Below are 25,493 nucleotides of genomic sequence, written 5' to 3'. Positions count from 1 at the left end.
CTTTTGAGTTATCTTGTAATTGTATTTCTGTAACATGAGGAATTAAAAACTAAAAGCATTGTAATTTTTATGCACTCTTTAGATGGTAAGAATACCCTAACAACCTTTACAGTGAATTTTCATCAACAGATTTTACAGAGTCAATCAATAATACTATTGATTAAAAGGTCTAAAAGAGAATTTCCTTTGAGATAGTAAGTAAACTTTAAGTGTTTTGAGTGGTGCATAAATCTCTTTTCAGTAAGAGTTAACACATGGTACTAGACTATTATTTCACTGAAGTTACTCTTTCTCATAGGATTTTGAAATCAAATGTAACTGGTATTAAATTTAGGATTTTTACTACTTGTTTGCTGTTTCTCTGGGGGAACAGTAACCTCTTTGACACTGATTTCCTTATCTATAAAATTATTATTAACCTTCATAGGGTTGTTGGGTAGATTAAATGGCAGTGCTTCCATTTGCATAGTCTGTGCTCAAAAAGTGTGCCTTACCTTTAACATTTTAAAAGAATATTTCAGAAAAAAAATATTTCAGAATAACATATAATTTACATTTTAGTGTATAATCTATTAAGTAGATAAGAGAGAAATCACTTGATTCAGGTGTTTTTTTTAAAAAGCTTTGTGGAAAATGTAGGACATGAGTTGGACCTTGGAAAATGGATGTATTTATCCAGGCAGGAGCAAGAGCAAAGATACAGAACTTCAGATATATCTCAAATATATAATATACACATATGTTTCAGAAATACACAGTTTGAAAGATGGAGGGTTGGGAACATTTTGGAAACATGTACATGAAGATAATGACTTTTCCTTTGACTACATTGGGTGAGAAGTGATCTATCAATATTTAACATTACCATGTAGTACTTGGTTGAACTTAAATGGAAGGGGATAATAACAACCATATCCTTTTCTTATAGGTACTATAAAAAGAATTATATATCATAATTTGAATGGATCTTTATTTCCTCATGCATCTCACTTTATTATCATTAGTTGAGATCCTATGCTATTTTGAAAAGTAAATAGGTGCTTTACAAGTAATTCAGAAACTTGGATGTAATGAAAATGATTAATTTTAAGGGACATCTTTCATCTTTCTCTTCATTCCCCCTATTTTTTTGTATCATTGTCTCTGGTAAATTCCCATACTACTACAACTAGGAACACAATTTTCCAGGTGTGCAGTATGGCTTTAGTATTAGAAGTAAGTTAAGAACTTATTTATTTACGAGTTATTATTAGAGTAAGTGTAGCGTACTAGATAATAATGATATAACATGTCAGAAATATCCTACAGTACACATTTTTATGTTTGTCGTAAAGGCCAAAATATATTGTCTACATTTTTATTCTATGGATTACATTTAGTATAACGATGAGAGAATACAGTTAACACTGGAAGAAGATAAATTATTAATGTTTACTTGAGAAAAAATGTCCGGCTAGATGGATTTCTAGGATACCTCTCACATTTCTGCTTTTTTTTTTTTTTTAACTCTTTTTCAGGCAGCTGGTTACCAGAAATTATCAAACATACCCATAGGTATTTATAGTCCTTTTGGTTCTTGCAGTTTATCAACTGTGAGAGAAATGCATCCTTTAAAAAAAAAAAAAAGATTGGGCCTCCCCTGGTGGCGCAGCGGTTGAGCACTGGACTGCAAAGCTGCCCACAGCTTCTGCAGCACCGGTTCGATCCCCGGCTGCTGTCAAGGGTCCCACATGGCGCGACAGACCTCTCCTGCTGCCCACTGCTCCCCTAAGCAGTGTATTTCGTCAATCTGCCTGTTCTTTTCCCCGTTCTGGTTCTGGTGAATTCTCTCACCCTCCCGCGCTTCTGACTATACCTAGTACTTGAATAAATAAATAAATATTTTAAAAATTATTAAAAAAAGATTTATTTTATTTATTTATGCATATAAGAACTGAGGTCTAGGTTAGAGGTATGGGGACTTGGGGGAGAGGATTCGCCAGAGACAGAGTGGAGAACAGAACAGGCAGACTAACTGAAATACACTGCTGAGGGAAGCAACCGGAGAGACAGGAGAGGTCTGCTTTGCCATGTGGGTAGCTCCCTGATCAGGGATTGAGCTCTTGCCTCAGTGGCTGGCAATAGCTTGACAGCACCACCAGGGACACCAAAGAAACACATCTTTGAAAGTTTGAAATATAGAGAAATTTTAAAAGAGAATTCACATTATCAAAATAATACATTTTATTTATTAATTCTAGGAATAATTTAAATGTAGTTAAATCATATTGAGTACATTTTAGAAACTATAAAATAGTAAACATTGAAATGTTAAAGACAGCAGAAAGTTTTGTATTAAATTGTGTTTATTAGAAAGTTAGTTCTCAAATAAATAGGTTACTAAAGAAAGAAATATTTTAGCTACATTTTTGCAGTCCTTTTGTATGTCTCGTGGCTCCTAAAATGACTTTCAAACTAATTCAATCTAATGGAAGGATAATTCATTATAAATATGTTCTTCGGCCTTTAAAGGTTATATTACTTAACAATCTGTGCATCTAAGAAATTGGATCAGTGATCTAGTTTATTTTATTGAGTAGTGATGTTAGCAGGCAGAAGAATGAGGGGCAACCTCTGTGATCCCAAAACCTTGCACACTCTATGTAGGTTCTGCCATTCACCACATATAGACAGAACATATTCTTAGCATGTGATACCTTCAATATAAAAGAACTTTAATAGAATTGGTATGTGATAGAGAGGAGAAAAGATGATAGTTTCCAATAAAATCTTCAAAATTACCTATCCCTACATAGGTTTTAGCTTGAGCTCAGACAGACAGAGTTGGTCCAAAGTGGGGCCTCTGAGGCCCGAAAACTTGCCCCACCTCTAAAGCACCTTCTGGAGAGAAATCACAGAAAAGGGGCAGAAGGGGCCAGGCAAGTCTAGAAGGAAAAGAGCAGCATCAAGATGAATAAGACAAGATGAAGGCTGCCATTGTCAGCCTCCCCACAGGTCTCTCATCCACTCTCTGTTTCTTCCAAGTGTCTCCTTCCATGTCCCCCAATTCCCTGGTACAAGTCTAAGGCTGAGAGACAAATGTGGCTGCTGCTTCACATATCTCTGTTACAGTTGCCTCCTCAAAGTCTTCTCTCCCAAGTCCTCTTTAGCTTCCTTTCTGCTTTCAGCTCTACCCTTTATTAGGTGGGGCAGGGAACATGGAACCTCCCCTTTTTAGCTTACAGTTACTGATACATTTTTTAATCATTATTACTGACTCTATTGTTTTGCTTTTAAAATTTAGTATTTTTTTTAGTTTTTTAACATGAAATATAGCTCTGCTCATTAAAAAAAACAGATTGGATTATATAGTTTTAAATATAACTTCAATTCATTATACATATTCAAGATAGTACTTATTGTTTAGATTTTATAATGTCTATTAATTTTGAAAGAACAGTAAACATGCTGTAATGGAAAGTGTAAATAGAATGTTTTTAAGTTACACCAAGGGAACAGAGCAGAGGAACTTGTATGCATCTTTGAATGTGAGATCAATTGTAGGGACTTACTAAAACAGCATGGTTCGTCATTTTGTGTAATATTCATAAAATTTCCACTGAATTTTAAGAGGCAGTCATGACTAGATTAGGTTAAGAGATAATATGACTATAGAAAAGTATACAGTCAGAGTTCTTCAGAGAGAAAGAATCAGAACCAGTTGGAGAGAGAGAGAGAGAAAGAAAGAAAGAAGAAGTTAGGCTGACATGATTATGGAGGCTGGAAAGTTCTGGTATCTACTGTCTGCAAAGCCATACCCATGAAATGGTGGTGTAATTCAGTCTGAGTTGGATGGTGTGAGAACTAGGGAGGCAGATGCTGTAAATTCCAGCCTGAGAGCAATCAGAGATTTAATCAGAGTCCTTTATATTGTAGGGGAACCCTATTTATTCGTTTTAGGAAAAAAATTTTTGAAAATACGTTCTGCTTATAAAGGTAAATGAAAAAACTACTGCTTCAGCCACCACATTTCACAAATGCAGCACCAGATGTCCAAATAAGCAAATGTCTTATTCAAATCTCCCATTTAGCATGTTTTTTTCCCTCTGTGGTATCTGTATTATCTTAAAACAGCCATGAGGAGGGGACAGGAAGCAGCTGGAAAATGTTCTGTGAAACCCAAAGAAAAATCAAGGTTAAGAAAGTGAGTTTGCACTTTAAAAACAAATAGTATTATCCAGAAAAAAATATGATATAATATAAAGAAAGTCAAAGAACAAATTTTTGGAAATCAGTGCCTAAGAAATACAAGAAACAGGGAACCCATTAAATGAAGTGGATAAAGAATAAGAAAGTAGGTAAGTGGGAGACCAAATGTTAAGAATCTGAATTTGGGGTTAAGAAAACCCTGAACTGGAAACCCAACCCTGCTACTTATACTTACCATATGGCTGCAGAGAGACCCTTGCAGCCCCAGTTCTCTGGAGGAACACTAGACCCTACTTCAAGTGTTGTAAAGGGTCTCCCTGGTGGCTCAGTGGTTGAGCGCTGGGTTGCGAAGCTGCCCGCAGCCTCTGCAGCGTGGTTTCCATCCCCGGCTGCTCCCCGGCCACCTGAGGAGGGTCCCACATGGCGCGCAGACCTCTCCTGCCGCCCGCTGCTCCCCTCAGCAGTGTACTTCAGTCCTTCTGCCTGCTCTGCTCCCCGCTCTGGCTCTGGTGAATTCTCTCACCCTCCCGTGCTTCTGTATAAATAAATAAATAAATCTTTAAAAAAAAAAAAAAAGAATTGAAACATTGCACATGTACACTCAAAAACCAAGACTGAAATTAAAAAGAAAGAAAGAAAGAAAGAGTTGTTAAGAGAAGTAAATTAAGTAGACAAAGCTTTAATAAGATACTCGGCACATAGTTAAGTGTTAAGTAAAGAGCAATTTTTAATACCCATAGAGAATAGTGTTTCACAAAACAAAAAAGGAGACAGTACCAAGAAATAGAGGTAGAAAACCAATGTTTAATATTATAATTAAGTGTAGTATGAAGGAAATTAATAGGATACTAAAGGACTTTTTAGGATTTTATGGAAAACATTCACAGGATAGCTTTAAGAGAATGGTAGAGGCAGAAGTCAAATGACAGTAAACTAAAGCATGAATGAGAAGTGAAGTGGTGGCAAGATTTGTAGATGTGTCTTTTAAAATGTTTCATTGCTAGAGTTAGAGATGCAATGATTTAGATGAAAGCCAGGAGAGTGAAGGTTTTATTTGTAGAATTCAGTGCAATGGAGGAAGGGAAGACACGAGACAATAATAAATGAGGCAAGCTTATGTGGGAAGTAGGTTTACAAGTAGAATTGCTCTCTTTGATGCAGAAGAAAAAAAAGAAATGAAGATATAAATATATATTAATTCTATAAACAGGTATGAGTGAGGAAGTTGAGAGAATTCAAGGTTGATTTCTAAATTTTACTGAAATATAATGAACATCTGTCAAAATTAAAGGTTGTGGGCCTCCCTCTTGGCACAAGGGGTTAAGACGCAAGCTATGAAGCTATCCTCAGCCTTTGCAGCACAAGTTCGATCCCCGGCCAGGAAGCTACCCACATGGCGCAGCAGTCCTCTCCTGACTCGCCCGCTGTTCCCCTCAGCAGTGTATTTCAGTTAGTCTGCCTGTTCTGTTCCCCACTCTGTCTCTGGTGAATCCTCTCACCTCCCACACCTCTAGCCTGTATCCCAGTTCTTGTATGCATAAATAAATAAATCTTTTTAAAAAAGTAAAGGTTGTAAGTAGCAGTAAATATTTTAAGAAAATAAAAAAAAATCAATGTTATACAAAGAAGAGAACCAACTACAACAGGTGAAAAGGTCAGTGTGTTGTTTTTATGGTTTATAGTCATCATGAGATATGAAATGTAGCAGAGCCAATAGCATGCAATAAACATACAGTAAACATAGGCAATGGGAAAATGCATAGCATCCAGTCCACCTAATAAATAAAAATAAATAATCAAATAAAAATAATTTGAGTCAGTTTGTTCCTTACCAAATGGAATTTTTGAAGTCCTGTTAGTTACTCTTAATTATTAATGAGTGAAGAAGAAATGATGACATTATAATTTCTAAATAAGAATTAGACATTGCCTCTTTTATAATTTTCTTCCAAACTTTCTGCTTATTTTGTTTTTCTCTTCTCATCTTTTCTCCTATAAAATGGGAATGTGTCTGTATTGTATAACATCTTATAGATGGTGCAGAAGATGTTTCAATGATCTTTGATAAGATTTTTATTTTAAAGTATGATTTGTTTAAATCTAATTTATTATTATTTTTGTTATCTTTTGTTTTAGAATACTTACTGTATTTTAACCTTAAGCACTGCCATGTTTTAATGGACACTGGGAGAAGAAACAAGCCTTTCAGTAACAATTTTCATTTGCTTTGCTTACTATCTGCTTATCTTTTTTGAATCTTACATTTAAAAATTAAACTATACCTTTTCATTTCTTTCCTAAGTCTCATTTATGTTCTTGTTTCTGCCATGCTTGCAGTCATTTTCTTACTCTACCTCGCTCCAGATACAGTCAGAACATTGAGCGTCATCACAGGGATGGCAGGTATATTTTTCTTACAATTGAGTCTGTTTGTAGAGTTGCATGTGCTTGTCTACTGATACAATATAATTCACTTCTCTTTCTGTTTGTATGTATACATATATTGTTATTAATGAAATCCAGAAATAGTATCCTTATAAAAATAGTAGAAAGTAAAGCATACCTAAACTCTGATTATAATGTCAAAAATACAGCATCCTTTTAATGAACTACAATCATCTCTGATGATACAAAAAATTCAGTTCACCAGAAATTGTAGTTAACTCTTAAGCACCTAAAAGTATAGAATAACCATATTAAAAAATTCATTGCAATTGACAGCCCACCTTCCACAGCAGAGTTCATAATTAGATGTTTATATAGTACTGATTGATTTGTACATATCTAATTACCTTTCTTACCTCCCTCCACAGTAAAGATGTCAGTCTGTGAAGTGCTTAGGTTAAACTAATTGGTTTTTGGTTACCTGTCAACTATGGCTGTTACTTAACTCTTTGGTCATAGTATATGCCGCTGGATCCATAGGAATATACTTCCTCATTTCTTTTGTACCAGCATCCCCTTTATATTAAAGGAAAAATTAATTTCCTGATGTTAAGCAAAAAGGAGTATTAACTAGAAAAAGAAGGGAGAGGAGGTCTCTAAAGTTTGTAGTTTTCAAGGCTGTCTTTAACTTGGAATAGCAATTCAGTGACAATATTTTGAGACCCTTTAGGCAGAAAAGAGAATAGCAATGATAATGTGATGGTGAATTCAGCTAGGGATAAAGAATTATGAGCCCTACACACCCTGTTGTTTCCAAGTCATTTGGTTTATCTGTGAGCACTTTCATCCTGTTAATTTAGCTAAATAGAGTTGATAATAATAGAGGTTAGAAAAAGATAATTGAAACCAAGGGATACATTCTTAAGAATTAAATTCATGTAGGTAAATGAGGAAGGAAAGTAAGAAGTAACATCAACCATAAATTCCTAATAATTTGAATTTTATAGTGTTTTATTGTAAATTAAATTTAGTGCATTTCAGTTTTATCATGGGATAGTAGTTATTGCTATGTTTAATTATTTTTGCATTCTCTTATTACTTTGCTTTAATACTATAAAATTCTTACTTTTTTATTTTACTGTTGCTATATGCTACAGTCAGACATTTTTATTGCCTTGACTTCACATTTACCTCATCAAAATGTGAAAATGTAGTTATATAAATGACCTTATGGATTAGTTAAGACCTTTCTTAAGGTGGATAACATGAATGATACATTATTAATTATAGACTTATTCTGTCTCCTCTGGTGTTTCTTCATTCTTCATTTTGATGTAAGTTAAAATCATGCATTATATTATTTTTCACTGTTTTTTTAGTCTTAGTTATCAATGATGTATTTCATCATATTATTTATCTTTTTTTCAACTCACCAATGTCGATAGAATAAGTTCTTGATAGCTCTAGGTTGGTTACTATTCCAAATTCTCAGACTCAACAAAACTGGCCTAATTTGAAGTGTACATTTCTGAATACTCTTTGGTGACATAAACAGGAAATACAACATCATTAATGTTTGTATTAAAATAAAACACAATTAGGCAACTCAGTTTAAGAAAGCAAGTTATCAGTATCTTTGTAGGTGACTGTTAGATTTACCTTCACTTAAGTTATTCAAATTTTAGAGTCTAGTGCACACCTACTTCTACACAAATTGGATAGATTTTATAAGAAATAAATTGTTCGGTTGTATTTAAAAATATTGTTTTTGTCATTGATTTGATACTTCAAAGGAAATCAACCCATAACCTTCTGAGTTCTTCTTGACTAGCAAATAACCAAACAATCATCAGACAGGTTGATAAGAGAAAAAAGTCACAGAGCAGTTTAATAATAATATGTATACCTCCTGTAGTAATTAAATAATCTAGCAGTGACTTTTAGGACAAGGGAGTTAGAGAAGAAAGTGGAAATTCAGGTAGGACATTTGCTGGAGGAAAACGAAAGTGATTCTGCCTTCTGCAAGGAAAATAGATAAAAAGGATTAGGTCTTCCTGGTATGGACTCTTAGAAAAGCTTAGATAAAAATATCAAAAGCAACCTGCATCCAGTCTTCAGAGCCCCTCCCCTAAATCAAGCTTTTGCCACAAAGACATCTTTTGGGGTGACAGATTTTGCTCCCCTATAATATATATAAAAGATTGTGTTGGGCCTCCCCGGTGGTGCAGCGGTTGAGCGCTGGGTTGCGAAACTGCACGCGGCCTCTGCGGCGCCGGTTCGATCCCCGGCTGCTCCCTGGCCACCGGAGGAGGGTCCCACATGGCGCGCAGACCTCTCCTGCCGCCCGCTGCTCCCCTCAGCAGTATACTTCGGTCCTTCTGCCTGCTCTGCTCCCCGCTCTGGCTCTGGTGAATTCTCTCACCCTCCCCCCCGCACTTCTGACTGTACCCAGTGCATGTATAAACAAAACAAACAAACAAACCAGCAAACAAATAAATAAAGCATGCCTCTATTAAAAAAAAAATTTAAAAAAAAGATTGTGTTAAGTTTCAAAGCATGATAATAATAAAGTGAATATCCATGAATTTATTACTTAAACTGAGAGCCAGAATATCTGGCTTATATATATAAGTAGCTTATATATATATCTGAAAGTAGCTTATATATATATCTGAAATCTGTTTTTGTAACATCCACAGATATAGCAAAATGCTGTACTGAATTTTCAATTGAACTTTACCTTTTTTTTTATTAAGTCATTTTGATAATTTATTTTCTTTTAGCTAACTCTCTGAGTTACTTAGTCCCTCTAACCCCCAGTTCCAACTACTGTGAGATTCTAGGATTGTTTAAGATGAAAAAGCTTACCTATTCATCTATCCATTCTCCTGTATATATTACAATAACATCCTATGCTTTTTTTTTTTCAATTTGACCCCTATGTAAGTAAGGCAACTGAGCACAACCACCCATTGCCCTACAATATCGATATCATCTATCCACATCTTCTTACGCTATTTTATTCATGGACGTTTTAACACTTGGCTTAATCTTCCTCTTCATCATAATTCCTGCCATCAACTTGAGTTGTCCTGCCATGAACCTTTACCTGAACTACCTATTCAACACCCACTCATTTCAAGTTAGCCATGATGAATTTTATCCCCAATGCTACTTCAGGCAGTTGCTTATATCTTACCATCATTGAAATCAATCTACTTTCTTTGAACTCTTTATTCAAATATTCCACTTCTGAAGCAGAACTACACGTTTCATTCTTGTTCTTTCATTCAGTTACTTCTACCTTACTTATTTATCTCAACAAGGATCTCCATTCTTTTGGTCTCTTTGCCTTTCCTGTTTTGTCCCTTTTTCTTCATTTACATATCCGGGCATTGAATCTTGTTGGAAAGGTATTCTCAGAGATATTAATAATTACTTTGTTGTATTGTTCTTTGTTTATCTATTTGATGAAATTTCAAATATGCATCAATTTTATTTTTATTGAAGAATTTTTTTTTCAATTTAATTATCCAAATTGTCTCTAGCTCATTTACTTGAGTCAAAATAACCCAACATTTAAAGGAAAAGTGATAACATTTTGAGGGGCATAAAAAAGGAAAAGATGGCACTAAGTGGCTTAGTTACCCATCGCAGATTTCAAGATGGCATCTATTTCCCCGGTCTTGTTACCATGTGACCAAGGGGTACATAGGGCCCCAAACTGTTAAGGGATACAGGTTCTAAATGGGATCTGACCACCCTCATGCACAAAGGCAAAAGAAGAATAACAGCAAACTCTGAAAATTAACCATCCCTTCATGGGCAAATGCCCAGCCAAACAGCTTCAGCCTGACACAGGGCCACTGAGGCATAAAAGCTTACCAGAAATCTAAGGTAACTTCTGACAGGAAACTGAGAAAGGAGTTAGGCAGGTCCCAGACAACTGCGACAGAAGGAAATATCCCATATCAAGATAGTGTCTGCCATTGTCTGCCAAGGACAACCTCCCCACATGTCTCTTCCAAGTGTGTCCACACGTCTCTCCTCCAAGTCTCGTTCCTAGCAGGAACAGGGTATAAGTTGAACTGCAGAAGCAAGACAATGGGCTCTCCTGCCTTCCATGTTGTATAGGATCACCCAGTAGCTCAGTTCTGCCTCTAGTTCCTGGTAGCTCTCCTGCTCAGGAAGTCTAGTTCATGGCATAGTGGGTCTTGTAGTCCAGCACAGCTACATGTAAGTGGGAGTGGATAAAATGGCACCTCCTTTTCATGGAGCTGTATCTCTAAGATGGCTATATTAAATTTATTCACTGTAGAATGATTACTCTAGAGACTATGTAAAAGGCTGGTTTAAGGAGAAAAAGTGTGGAAAAGAAAAGCATATATTGATGTATTTTCCTTGACACAGGACAGCAGAAACTCCTTGAACTATATAAAGTATTAAACAGATGGTTAGAAGATGAAACACTTAATTAAAATCAGTAATATTTGTATTGGAATTTGGATATTGAGAGGAGAAATTATTATTGAGATAGGGAGAAAATGAATGAGAAACTTGGAACTAAGTAAGTTATTATTAAGAAAACAAGATGCTAAATTGAAAGTCATTATGTTTCAAAAGCTGTATTTTTATTTTGATTATGTAATTGAGAGTGAGAATGTCATTGAGATTATAATTAAGATTGAGGCAATTATTTGTGAGGCAAATTTCTGAGGGTGGATGGAAGTCCAGAGATTGGTTATTTGAATGAAACTGAGAAATTTTGTAATAGTCATGAGGTTATAGGTGATGATATACAGTTAAAAGGACTATGTATGTGATGTTGGGGAGAGTAATGGCCAAAGTGTCTCTTGGAGTCAACCTTTCCAATTTTGGATGCATGGATTATGATTATGGAAGAAAGTAGCTTCTTCACATGAGAACTGCACTGAAATCAGAGTTTGCAAGTTGAGCTAAATGTTATTTAAAGTAGGTTATGCAGAAAGCATTCTGTAGAAAAGTTGATGATGTGAGGAAATTTGTTGACCATTAAAAGATCATTAAATATACAGTTAAAAGAATGAAAGGAGATTAAAATAGTAGAACTAAGTAGAGGAGATGAAAATTTTAGAGAGAAGAGAGACAGGGACAAATGACTTGCTCTTAACTGAGAATCACAGAGATAAGAGGCTTGATTAGCAATGATTTAGCTCAAATGTCCAAAGTTTATCATAAATTGTTTTGGTGGAACTGAGTTAGACCTCTGGGAGGTCTAATCTGCAGTAGTACTAAGGGATGCCATGGAGTTTGAAGAGAAGCAGTGAATGGTGTTATCTAAAGGTTTTGGAGCCATGACTAGGACCCTGAATACAGAAAAGTTGTTAACTAAGCTACTGGAGCCATGGGAAAATGAGAAATAGTGATGACAGTCATTAGAGTCATCAAAGCCAAGAGTCAAAATACAGTACACTACACCCTTTTTACTATATTTCTTTGCAATGTTACCAGTCTTCTTCCATCTTAAAAGTATTTTCTTCCCTATCACAGTTAATCTTCTGTTTGTTTCTGACTCTTACTTCTCAGTTACTCTGGAGTTTTCCACCATTAATCATTTCTTGTTTCTCTTGCATCTCATTCTCTCTTACTTAAATGATTTGTTTCCCTTCAAATTACTGTTGAAGTCTCCTTAATGAATCCTCCATTCCATTCTGCCACACCTTCAGGCTACCTTAAAAATGATCTCTCTCTCTCTCTCTCTCTCCTTTCTCTTTCTCTCTCTCTCTCTTTCAAAACAAGGTGATGTTTCTTGAATATGCATTTGTACTTTTGTTTCCTCCATTTTTTCATCAGCTCCTAAACTGTAACCTTTTACAATATGACCACTGCCTACAACCCTTTATTTTAAATCATCTTTTCCATGGTCATTATTGCCAAATAATTTATAAATATTTTTGTTGGCTCTTTACATCTACATTTTATCACCTCTTTTTTTTAACTCTCTAATACAGCCCTATCCTGATACTCATTCTACTCTTCCACTAATCTTCTGTCTCCTTCACTTGTGTCCTGTTTCTTAGGTCCTCAACTTGTTGAAAGTATGCTGTTCTGTATCCCATCATTTCTTTGGTTTTCACCAAAACTAATATGTAGTATAGTGCCTAGTACATAATATGAACTCAATAAATATGTACTGAAAGAATCAATGAATCAATGAATAGCGACATATTGGAACTATACAGTGATTTCTCAAACTATATCTCCAGTAGCTCTCTCCTTTTTAAAGCCAAAATTCTTTGTTTGACATCTGTGAAAGAATATTTTGCAACACCTCACAAATTTCAGTTCATATCCAAAGTCACTATCATCCCTCCCTAATTTCTTTTATTTCTGTTAATAGATTATCATTTTATTTTGGAGACTGGGAAGTTTAGGTTTTTACTTTTTTTTTCCCATTTCTACTTTTAATTCATATGGTGATTTGTCACACGTTGTTGAGAGGAAAAAACCATATGAGCTATCAATGAATTCACAATTCAGTGAAATTAATAGACTTTAAAATGAAGAAATCTCAATTCAGTTTTGAGCTCTGAAAATATCTACTTGCATGACTACCCAAGTTTCTGTGACCTTAATTTGCTTATTTCAAAACAAGAGATTGAATTACATTGTTTCTGGGATTCCGTATAACACTAACATTCTCTTTGTATAATTCTTTCACTGTTTATATTCTGTGTACTGTGTATTTTATTGCATATTTTGTACAGTGTTGTTTTTCATTTATACCTTCTTGTCTGTTTCTATTTTTTCTACTCGAATTTTTCCCCATATATTACTGCTGAATTAAACTTTTAATTCATTACTTATTACTTAAAAATCACCTTTCTCCAGAAGCTGTTGTTATTCCCATTGAAAATTAAATCCTGTCTAAATTTCTTAAGATCTTCATAAACTGACTGCAAGCTAATTTTCTAACCAACATTTTGCCATATTTGACTTTTATCTCTAGTATTTCCCTTTGACTGTTTCCCCCTACCTCTCTCCAACTGTATTAATTGAACATAAATAAAATTCAAGGTGTGATTTGGATATGCTTTTCCAAATATGATCCTTTCTTATTAACTGTTGTTAATTCAGTCCATAGACTATCAAAGGGCACTTTACTCTAAAGTGAATAGGTGAGTGTCCAAAACACATTGAATGAATGGTGTAACTACTGGAACTTTGAGTTTTATAAGTCTGCCGAAGAACTGATTTGGAATTTCCACAGTTCACTTAGTACACTGCCACTGTGATGCATCCTGTCTTGATTATAATGTCCCTTTATCTGATTTTAGACAAATTACAATAAGCTCTGGGGTCAGTTAGCTTAACTTCGTGCTGGTCTAGAATAGATATTATCCCAACATGCTCATGTGTCACAGCCCCATAACAGCTCAGTTAAGTCCTTGTGAACCTGTGCACAGGACTTCAGTGATAGATGAATTCTTCCTTCTGTATTCCAAGTGCTGCCACAAGGTTATCTCCATCCTGTCTGCTGCTCATCCCAGCCCAGAACCCCATAGTGTATTGCATTTTTCTTGACAACAGGTCTCCCATTTGACTCTTTCTTATGATCTTCCCTATCTGCTGAAATATCTCCCTTTCATGTATGTTGTCTGTCTTTTATCCTTAGTCTTAAACATGTCAATCATATTTAAGTTTCTTATCCGATAGTGCCGACAACTGTATCATCTCTGAGTATGGCTACGTTGATTGTTTTCTCTTGACAATGAAAGTTTTTCTTGCTTTTTTGGTGTTTGTGGTAACTTTTTATTGAATATTGGACGTCCTGTCATCAGCATTGACTGACACAAATAGTATTTATGCTTGAAAATGTGCACACTTCTTGTTCTGTTGGACTCTGTGTTTGGCAGGAGATTAATCAAGGTGGTAGGTAAAGCAGCAGGCAGTCATATCTATGAGGAATTTGTACTGCTGTCATTCCATTATCCATGTAAAACAATCAAAAAGAAGGCTAATTGTTCAAAATTGATCAGTGAAACTTGAACATATTGTTCAAATCTGAGGGTCATGCCTCATTAGATTTACTCATTTAATACAATGACAGTTCATATTCTGGACCTTTAGAATATATCTTTAAAATGTCTGTCCTTTCATGGAATCTTTGAGGACCTGGGAAGGAAAATGTAGGGCCAGTACCTTGGTTGACAGCCGATAAAGTGTTACTAAATCTGAACATCTAGTGAAAAATGAACATCTAGTGAAAAATGCTCAATAAATAAGTTTATAGGTAGGAGGTGGTAATTATGTCATTTCATTATTTTCAAAAAATAAAGTTTAAAGATGTATTCATTTGCAACATGTTACTTATTGTTGGGTAATAAAATCCTGCTTATTTGTGGTTTTGTTTCTGTTATTTTGCAGTAAATATTAAGTAACAATGAAAATTACATTTAATAAAATCCTCAAAATATCTTCCAGATATTTACATCTTATGTATCTGTGTGTACCTGTTTCATAACATAATATGTCTTTATTATTAAGTACTGTATTTGTCACAAATTTTCTTGAGGAAATTGGGATATTTAATCTTCATGTTATTTTCAATAATGGACATTTAAAATACTTCTCTAAATATAAGAACACTTCTTTTTGATGATAAAATAGAATTATAAGAGTAATATGTTTTTCTACATTAAAATGCCTTACTTTCTCTCATCAATATTTGTATTATTGCTATTTGAACATTTTAGACTTATTAACTCACTTGATTCTAGATAGTACTAGTATTTTTTAATAAGGTAATTTACTTTTAATGTGAAGAATTTACATTTAATGGAATAGAAATGCTGTGGGAATAGCTATTATAATGTCATAAAATAATAAAACATAAATTTCCTGTTTGTGAACAATACTTTTTTACTCATTTACCATAATTTCCATGTCAGGTATTTTGTGTCTTGTAATCCTCTTCATCTTGTAAGCAATGCTAAAATAGTATAAACTCAAGTTTTTAAAAAAATTAAACTATTTTATGTTCTGGTGAGCATGAAAATTATAGATTTGAGTCATAATATATATTTGCTAAATTAATTACTCTAAAATGTCTCTGTTAAAATTTTTAGCATATGTTTATTACCTTAATTGTACAGCTAATAATCAGAAAATCTCTAGACATTTTAAATATTTTATCAAAAGTATAGTGCTTCTGCTGTTAATCAACTTCCTGTATTACCCAATATGTGTATATTCTACTATGGTTCTTTCTGGTTTTCATTTGTTAACCAATTTTCATTTTTGCAATCAAAAAATCATGTAACTTTTTGTTGAGAGAAAAATACACAATTTAAAACATTCACTATAGTATTCAAAAACACCTTTTTCTAAGGAGTTTTTTTTAAAAGGATGTCTCCTAAGGAGTGACCTGTTTGCTTTGTAAATATTAGTATATTTTTAAGAAGATAGAACATAAGAACACATTTGAAATAATTCTCTGTATTTTACCAATCAGATATTTCAATTATTAAAATAATAATTATTAAAATAATGCCAAAGAAGTGAAATTATATATCCTAATATTTTTCCTCTTGGAAAAAATGCTTAATAGAATCACAGTAAATAAAATTTTGGATAAACACATGACATATTAGACTGACTTTCTATTGGGATCACCATAAATTTTCAACAAGGTTTTGTTATGACATGTTATAAGAGATAAGTTTATTATTAATTTTAGGTAATAAGAAATCTAGAAACATCATAAAGATGGGTATCTCCAACATAGATATTAAAAATCTAAGAAGCATATCTTTGATTTTGTTCATCTATTGTGAAGATATTCAAAGATCTGTACCTTACACGCATTTAACAAACCATTGAGTCCATTTGTTACGAATGAAAAGTGTTCTCTCAAGCCTAAATAAGTGATCAGGAAAAAGACTAATTATAATAAAGTAAAAATCAAAATTAACAAGCAACTATAAAGCAGAGACACACTACGGAGGTGGTGGTGGAGAAGGGAGTATGTTCAAAACAAGGGTGGTGGAAATTGTATGGGGACTATAACCAAGATGAAAATGCATATATTGTGCAAAAATGAAAAATGATGTAAAAAATATAAAATAAAAAATAAAATAAAATATATTGACACATTAAAAAAAATAAAAGTGTCGCTCTTTAAAATTATTTTTCAGGAACAAAAAAGAATTGCATTTTTATACTATCAGCTTGCCTTTTTCATTTTTGATGTATTCTGATTATACTTACATAAAATAGCAAACTTATCATAGGAAATCAATTACTTTATTGCACATACACTTAAGAATACTTAAAAATTGTTTGACTTGTATGTCACCTCTCATATTTAAAATGCAAGATAATCATGAGCTAGGAAATGGAATAAACCCAGTATTCACTTTCTAAAGTTATCTAATCTAATGCCTACTAGTGCAAAATTGTATACCATATAATTAATTATATTTGGGAAATTGTGTCCTGATTTTTCTAATTTTTTTATTAGCTAGAATTTTTCATTATCAAAAAATAAGACTGAGAGAATTTATAGGTAAGGTGGAAGTCCTTGAGATATTAGACCTGAGACAGACTTTACTGTTTATAATATATTTCCATTTCCATTTCTGTGTTTACAATTAGGTGGGTAAGTAATTGATTTGAAGTATACTTTGGAGTATGTATGTATTGCTTTGGAGTTCTAGATCCATAACTAGTATTTTGAAGGCTGATAGAATAAAAAAAAAATGTATTGATCATGTTAAGTGTAGGAGAATTATACTAAACTCCAGGGATGCAAAAATCAATGCTTGGTTGCTTAAATTTAAGCATCCTTTCAACAAGATTAAGTTTTGATGTTAGATTTATTTGTATGCAAAGAAATCTCACTATTTCAGAACATGATTATTTCATTCAATACCCATTCTGAATTGTATTGTTTATCATTGCTAAAGTGCACTAAAATAGATTGCATAGAGTGGCTGATTAACAAGTTTTCTGTACACAGTTTTTCTTGTGTACAGTGTTAAGCATGACTGCAGAATTCAAAGTTGCACAGTTTTCTTGTTATATTCTGATTCTTCTGTTTGAATGTTCAGATCTAAAAGAGTATTATGATTGTGCTGAAAACCTTTTTAGATTTTCTAACAGAAAGCTTTAGGGAATTAGTGGTAATAATGGCTTCTTTCATTCTTTTGGAAGTGTTGGGGCAAAATCTGAGTTTTCAAAAAATAGAATAATTCACATATTTCACAAGTTTCTATTTAGGGAATTCATTTTGGAAGGCAGGCAGTTTTATTTGTCATTGATAACTAGCAACTCCTATTGTAGTCACTGGGAATTGCAGTTAAAGACAGATTTTGTTTCCTTAGACATTCTCAAGAAGTTTAGTGAGAATTTGCTCAAAAAATGTTGGTAAAGCAAAATCTTTTTACATACTCAGTACTTTTAAACATTACCTTTTCAAAATCAGTTTGATGAATCATAACCAAATAGTAGAAGGGCACTAAAGATCAACTGAGCTGCTTTTTGACTAACATTTCAGGGATTGTGAAGCAGCAGATAGACAGCCATATCACAGATCCAGATCAACAGAACAGCGGCCTCTTCTAGAGCGGACCACCACCCGCTCCAGATCCACTGAACGTCCTGACACAAACCTCATGAGGTCGATGCCTTCATTAATGACTGGAAGATCTGCCCCTCCTTCACCTGCCTTATCGAGGTGAAAGATAAATCAATCAGACTAACTCCCCTTTGCCCTACCAGCACACCATTTTATTTTCCCAGCAGCTAAATGGTCTCTTCTATCATCCTTGGCTGATCACTAATAACAATCAATACTAACCCTTTCAGTGTAAGCACACTATTTATATTCAGTGGATATAATAGTGTGTGATTGCCATTGTAATTCGTTTATTAACTGTCCTGACTACATTTGTTTTGTGGTTTCTCATTTATCAGGAGTCCTGGGTAAATCCCTACATAATGCACCTCATAACTATCATGTTCTTCTCCTACAGAATGAGAAATTGTTTGTGTCCATTAGACATCACTTTTGGAATAATCATCATAATGACAATGAATAAAACTAGATATTTAGTTTCTTTCTATCACTACTAATATCATGTTTTAACCAGTGTTTTCTCTAGCTGAAATTTGAATTGTTCAGGGTTTTGTTTGTGATTTCACGTGACATTTACTAGCAAAGGGATAACTAATATAAGCCTGAGTAAAAATCTTTTTGATTCAAGGGAAAGAGGTTAGCATTGAAATCTGGTAGAAAGAAATATAAAGAAAGCATTACCTTTTTTTTTTTTTATTAATTTTGAGCTGCAAATGCCTCCTCTTGCTTTCATATGGATAGAATACTAACTTATTTTAGTAATTCCATGGATTTTACTTAGGATTTTGTGTGCATGTGTCTGTGTGTGTGTACATATTACACAAAAGTTTACATATCTTTGCTATTTAGATAATCATTCAAATATCCATATTTTGTCCTACTGTCTTAACCTTTTAATCAGCAGCTAAATGTCTTTTTAAATTGCTCTTATACAGCTTCATATGAACCAAATTTATTAAAAATATTTAAGTCATTCTACTGAAATTACATATTAATGGTGTATCTTTTAGGTCACATCCTCGCACTGGGTCTGTCCAGACAAGCCCATCAAGTACTCCAGTGGCAGGACGAAGGGGTCGGCAACTTCCACAACTTCCGCCAAAGGGGACATTGGAGAGAAGTAAGTTCTGTTTCTAATTATGTCCTATAGGAAATACACATGGAAGCTAAGGTGAATCAAGATTTTTTTTTTACTACCTTTGTGTTAGTTTTCTACTTTTAAGCGAATGCTTTGCCTGCATTTGGTAATAGTTCTATTTATAAACATTTATGAATATTGTAATTTTGCATTTAAATTTGTAATGTTTGGCGGTAAAATAACCTACTATTATTGCTCTTGCACATTTTTCATATTTGAATAATTGCATTTTAAGAAGTAAACTTAATGCTCTTAAATAAGCAGTTGGATGATATTTCTTTGCTACAATTAAGTTTATGTAGTTGTTGATAGTTATATAAAGTTTATTAGTAACTAGCCAAATCAATTTTCACACACTGCAAAGGACTGGTTAGCTGATGCACAACAATGGTGATCCTTCTCAAAACTGGAGTACCAGAAAAAGGTAATCATGAATGTACCAAGAAAGATGCATGTTGTACTGATATTTTAATATTTTCAAATTTTTGCATAAGGTGCACTATTTGCTTACACACAGATGAATATACTCTCCCTTTTCCTACAAATTATTGGATAAAGGACCTCTAAAAGCATGGGCAATAGATAGAATCTAGTAACTTTTAATGTCATCTTTAATGGTCCCTTTATTTGGTAACTGGATGTGTTTTGCCAAAAAAAACCCCAACTGTATTTAAATCACCATTTACCTTTTCTTTAATAGATGATACATTCTGTGCCTTTGGAAATTTCTGTTGTTTTTAACCCCTCTGCTTTGGTTCCCTCTTTTGTTTTGTTTTTATTTTGTTTTCCTAGACAATGGAGTCAAGGAGATAGAACCTTATGAAGGTCTGTACATAAAGGAGGGTTTGTTTTGTGCTGACAGCCTTTTGGGGGGCTATGTAAGCAAAAATAAACCCAACTGCAATTGATGTTCCTTCATTGTATAGACTTTTATATAGAGTAAATTTTACTTTGTTTTATGATTTCTGATAAAGTAGTCAGATTTTGTTTTACTTGGGAATTATACCAAGGAGTTAAATTTCTTTGATTCAGACATATAAGAATGCAAAGAGTTTAACTTCTTTCAGATGGTAAGGTAAAATTTTGCTGTTAAAAATCTTAGTTTGCCATTTAAGCAGAATTATATGCTTTGTGCAAGACTTTAACCAAAGATATCAATTGCAGTCTGTGTTTATATCATTGAGGATGTACACCTAGTCAAGTCATACTTATCATCATATATTTCATTTTATATTTATGATGATTTTAATAATTAAAATTGACTTTCTAGAAGAGTATTAGTGATTGTGGTTTGTACCTCTCACATTTTCATGTTGTAGAAAGACTGCTTTCAGTATATCACAGTTAAACATATACAGTTTAATTATCAAACACAGTCTTGGCTCGAGAAATTACTGAGTTATGATATAGGGGGTGTTACACACACATCCTAGTGAACAATTAAAACTCTTCTATATATAGAATTCTAAAATTGACTTTGTGACTTTAAAGAATGACTTTCATTTATTGATGGCTTTCCAGCAAAAGAATAATGCCTGACACTTTTTAGTCCCTCAATAAGTATTTGTTGAATGAATGCATGAAGTATTTATTTAAAAGCCAAAAAACCACTGCAAATAGTGTATAAAGTATCACTCATATAATCTTGTTATTCTTATATGTTTATACTATAATTTATTTTTTATAACCTCTTTGTAACAATTTTAAGGGCACTGCATTTGACCACCAGTATTTTTATTGCCTTATTTAACATGGAACAAGTTGTATTCTTGTTAATTGTAGTTGAATGATTATCAACTTTCATCTCAGTTTTTTTCTATTTCCTGTGAACAGTGATATTAAACAACTTAGTGATGTTATGACTAGTCTATTATGCTGCCTGATAAAATAATTTCAGCAGCATTTCTATAGTTCTCAGTTATTTACATAAGAATGGGGACATGCAATTTTGAAAGTGCTTTCATAAGGAAAGTTCTGTGGTATGTATGAAATTTTTGGTTCCCCGAGATTTTTTATTTTTGGTTGTCTTCCTCTGCCAAAGTCTCACCTTTCTTCAAGTGTTTCCTGTTAAAATTTCAGTTCATATCAGACCGAAATGATCTTTCTAGTATCTGAATGCTCAAAGCAATTACTATGCATGGGATTTACTCGCCAAGATTTTTTAAAGATCATTTTCCTCTCCAAGATACACATCATTTATTGGCATATAAAGTCAAAGTAGTTTCTCACAAATTTTAAAAAATATAATTTTAATAAGTTTTATAGCAATCATCTTGTAATATCAGCAGTTCCATTCTTTGTAATAATGCATACAAGAAAACTGACATAATTAGGGTTGATGAAGTTTATAATGAATTTGTTACAACAAACATTCTATTCACTATCTGTTTTTTTCCCCCTGCAACATCTATTAAAATCACAGTTTTCTTTACACATTCCTAATTGAGATTTTTCCAAAATTATAAGTAAAAGAAACACCAAAATCTCCCTTATCCTTTCCTGTATGAAATAAAAGGATTTTTTGGTTTACTTTTATGATTTTAGCAATGTTTTAGCAACATTTAGCAATAAATGTTGATATAAAGATTTAGTAGAGACATTGCATAATTTTTTTAGCTTTATTGGTTATATATATTGTCTTTTCAGAAGTCTTTAACTTCTAATTGAACTTAAAATTACATAACCCAAAATAGATTATCATTTGACAGTTCTAAATCAAATTATGTTTAGATTACCTCCTAATATGTTCTCAAAAATTATAGCTTTTAATGATCTTATTTTAGAATCAAGGTATTGACTTTTTTTTAGCCCTGTCCAAGAGCTGAAAAATGAGCAAGACCTAATTTAATTATTTATGGTTTTAAGTATGTTATATTTATTCTGCTGATTAATTTAAAGTCATATATATGTTGGTTTAGACAATGGTACAGTATTTTGTCATCATCTGAGAACCAGAGAAAATAGGAATAATGTAATGAACATGCACTGTAGTAAGCCTCTGCCAAGCATTATTATTTTTTAATTTTCCTCTAACTTTGAGGTGCTGACATTTTATAAAAATAGGAATGAATTTATAGTACCATTTTTTGTTTCTGTAGAAGAAATATTGTATTATTTTTCAAGGAATATACCAATTTTATAGACAAAATGTTTTGCCTATTTTCCATTATTATTACATTTTGCAAATATTTTAGGGGCCACAGTTTCTTCTTTATAAATCAGTCTTCATAAAAGGAAACAATGTGATAATTATAGGTATTTATTTGCTTTTCTAATGTGTCAAAAACTCCTTAAAAATAATCTGTGTCTCCTTTGAATTGCTCATTTTATCATGAATAATTTTTTTCCTTTCACTTAGTAACACATACATATCTGGTCTTCTTTTTCTTTACTTTTACTTGTGCAAATGCAGAAATTAATGAAGAAACGGGGCATATGGAAGATCAGGGGGCAGAAAAGCAGGGTGAAGAGGTCAAGGCAGGTCTGTCTATGTGTTTAAAGTAAAAAAAGTTAGTGCTTTAGAAGTATGACTTTTTAATTTTTTATAAGATTTTGGGTTCCAAATTTATAAATATACAATAAAGAACACATTGTCATTCAGTGCTAATTTTAAAATGAAATTAAATTTATTAGTAGAGAGATGTTACATAAACTACTTGGGTAACTTAGCAGAATATGTAATTTACCTAGTTGGGTATATTTCTTAATGTTTAAATTAAAGTAAAATTATAGACAATGACTCTGACCAAGATTTATGCTTATCCTTTACCCTTGCTTTACATTTTGTTCATTTACTTATTCAAACTATTTATTGAGCACCTATTAAAAATGGTCTTTTGCTACATGCTATACTAAGATTTGTTTAATTCCCAACCTTCTTTCTCAAGAACTTGATTTTCGGTAGAGGCAAATTACAAGTAAATATAGAACATAGTATAAATTCTATTAAAACGTATAAAGACTATCATCATTTTTTCCTAAAATAAGTACTATTAACTGTAGGTTCATCTTCATCCTGGTTCAGTATTACTCCAATATTTATTGACAATCAATATTTCTCCCCCCAAGATAACTCTAACTATATGGAAACCCTTTATTTTGTTTTTTCTTTTTTAAGTCTCTATTATGTTTGCATGTCACTTTTTGTCACTTTCTTTGTCAGAAAACATATAATCAGTAAATATATTTATATACTTCTCTTAACAAAAATTTTACTGTTTTTATTTGAAACTCAGAATTTGAAGTTTAATTTTCTTTGAACATAGCAGAATAATTTTAGATTTAATTTTTATCAATCGTTTAACTGATCATCATTTTTTATTCATGAATTGTAGAGTTTAAGTGCCTTTTGTCCTTCCTTTTGCCATTGTAATGAGCACAATGCCATTACATAACTAGTGCATGAGATGTATTTTCATTAATGCATTCTCTGGGTGGTGTAAGACTGGAGATCTTTTACAAGGCAGTTGCTAATTATCAGTAACTATTTTTCATGTCATAAAAATGAGAAAAATCATCAGTATATCTGATAATAAAACATATTTCAGTGCATATTTATAGAAGTATATAACTAACTCTATTGTGAATATCTAGTATTCCACAACTACAGTGTCACACATCTATTTACCTGGAATGGTATGGGAATAGCATTTTTATGGAAGACTATAAAAATGAGTTTCATTTTCATTTAGCTGTGCAGTTAATGTTTTCCCATTTGTCCATTCTTGTATGTCTAATAGTAGTTCATAAAGATAAGAAATTGGCTTCACAGTAATTTTATAGATTTTCATTAGTTTAGGAACTTCAGCAGTCATTAATATCACTTTTATTTATTTTTAGCTTCATTAACATAAAGAAGCCATTTTTTATGGCTAGCCATTTTTTATGACTAGTTTGTCACCTAAGCTTTTTCACAAAATTAATTAGTAAATTATATCAATTCTCAAATTAGCGTAGAAATGTAGCTCTGTTATCAACTTACTATAAAATGACTGTTCCTCACTTTTTTTTGTTTTTACTACTTTGTTAATAGAATAGAAAGGATATACTTATGTGTTCATTAATGTGAGACTTCATTATTGTGCATGGATTTGTTTCCCTTGTGTATGGTGTGATCGTTTTTTTTGGTGTGCTTCGTTTTTATTTCAGTTGTTAATGATCTTAATTATTAACCACTATTGTCTGTTTTTTGATGTTAAAAAGACAATGAGGGAGAAACACCAAGCCCACCTAATAATGGGAAAAAAGGCAAGTCCAATAAGATGTTAATGTGCCTTTTTATATATTAGACACTTTGCATTGACTTTTGTGATGTGTGAATATACTTTCTTCAATTAAATAAGCATAAGTACAAGTATTATCCCTTAACTTTAAATTAATTATCCTATATTTAAAATGGATTCTCTTTAAACATGTATCTCTGAATAGGAAATTCATCTTTAAAATACTTATCTCATATTTGGATCCTGGTCCAATCCTGTTCTGTTGAAATGTATGTCACTAAAATCAGAAGTTTTGCTTTGTCAATCATATTAGGAGTAGGATTTTTGAGGAAAACAGTATTGTTCAAGTTATCATGCACTTAGAAAGTGCAATATAAATATTTTTCAATTCAGAGAGTGTTTAAATTGAATAACTTAAAAATATTTTAAAGCACAATTTTTAAGTAGAAAATAAAACTTAATTACAAGTTAAAAATTTTGAATGAACATTTATATTCGTAGATTTTTCATTCCTATACTCATGAATTAGTTTATTCCTTAGGGAAGTAAAGAAGATGATTGACTTTGATACTTAGATTTACTTTTTCTGTAATTATTGATGACAGTTCTGTAATGCACCAAATCTAAGTTCTATCAAAAACTAATTGTTTTGCAGTAATTGATAATCAAATCACTGCACATATTTGATTTAGAATGTCAGCATTTTAAAATGGTACATAAAAAACAATATACTTTCTAATTTTTTTCCATATTACAATATTTACCCTTATTACTAGGCCAAATTAAGAAATGAATAATTTTATGCTTTAGTAATTTAGTTGAAATATTCTTTAGCCTTGAAAATATCCTTTTTTCATGTTTTTTAAATAACATCTACATTGCTAAAGGTGAGATTTAACTAGCACAAAATATAATTTTTCTTACTGTGGGGTCTTATTAATTA

General features: G+C 32.5%; 1 protein-coding gene across 28 annotated transcripts in view; it reads left to right on the top strand.

Annotated features, from left to right (window-relative positions):
• The window catches only part of RIMS2 (regulating synaptic membrane exocytosis 2), a gene marked incomplete at its 5' end in the record, with an annotated part of 441,015 nt that overhangs the window by 258,175 nt on the left and 157,347 nt on the right, over nt 1-25,493 (top strand). For 8 of the 28 annotated variants that reach the window (XM_084229247.1, XM_084229225.1, XM_084229224.1 and 5 more), the window contains 2 exons: nt 18,110-18,289; nt 19,201-19,310. In XM_084229247.1, coding sequence (XP_084085373.1) covers nt 18,110-18,289; nt 19,201-19,310 — 290 coding nt within the window. Of the gene's footprint in view, nt 1-6,525; nt 6,592-18,109; nt 18,290-19,200; nt 19,311-20,120; nt 20,154-22,740; nt 22,810-25,493 lie in introns of all 28 variants that reach the window. The other 20 variants (XM_084229223.1, XM_084229246.1, XM_084229244.1 and 17 more) reach the window with 7 other exon arrangements.

The sequence above is a fragment of the Talpa europaea genome (genome assembly GCF_964194135.1).
Source record: "Talpa europaea genome assembly, chromosome: 3".
In the NCBI taxonomy this organism is placed as follows: Eukaryota; Metazoa; Chordata; class Mammalia; order Eulipotyphla; family Talpidae; genus Talpa; species Talpa europaea.
The sequence above is the reverse complement of the archived record's forward strand: the minus strand, read 5'-3'. Positions and strand labels throughout refer to the sequence as shown.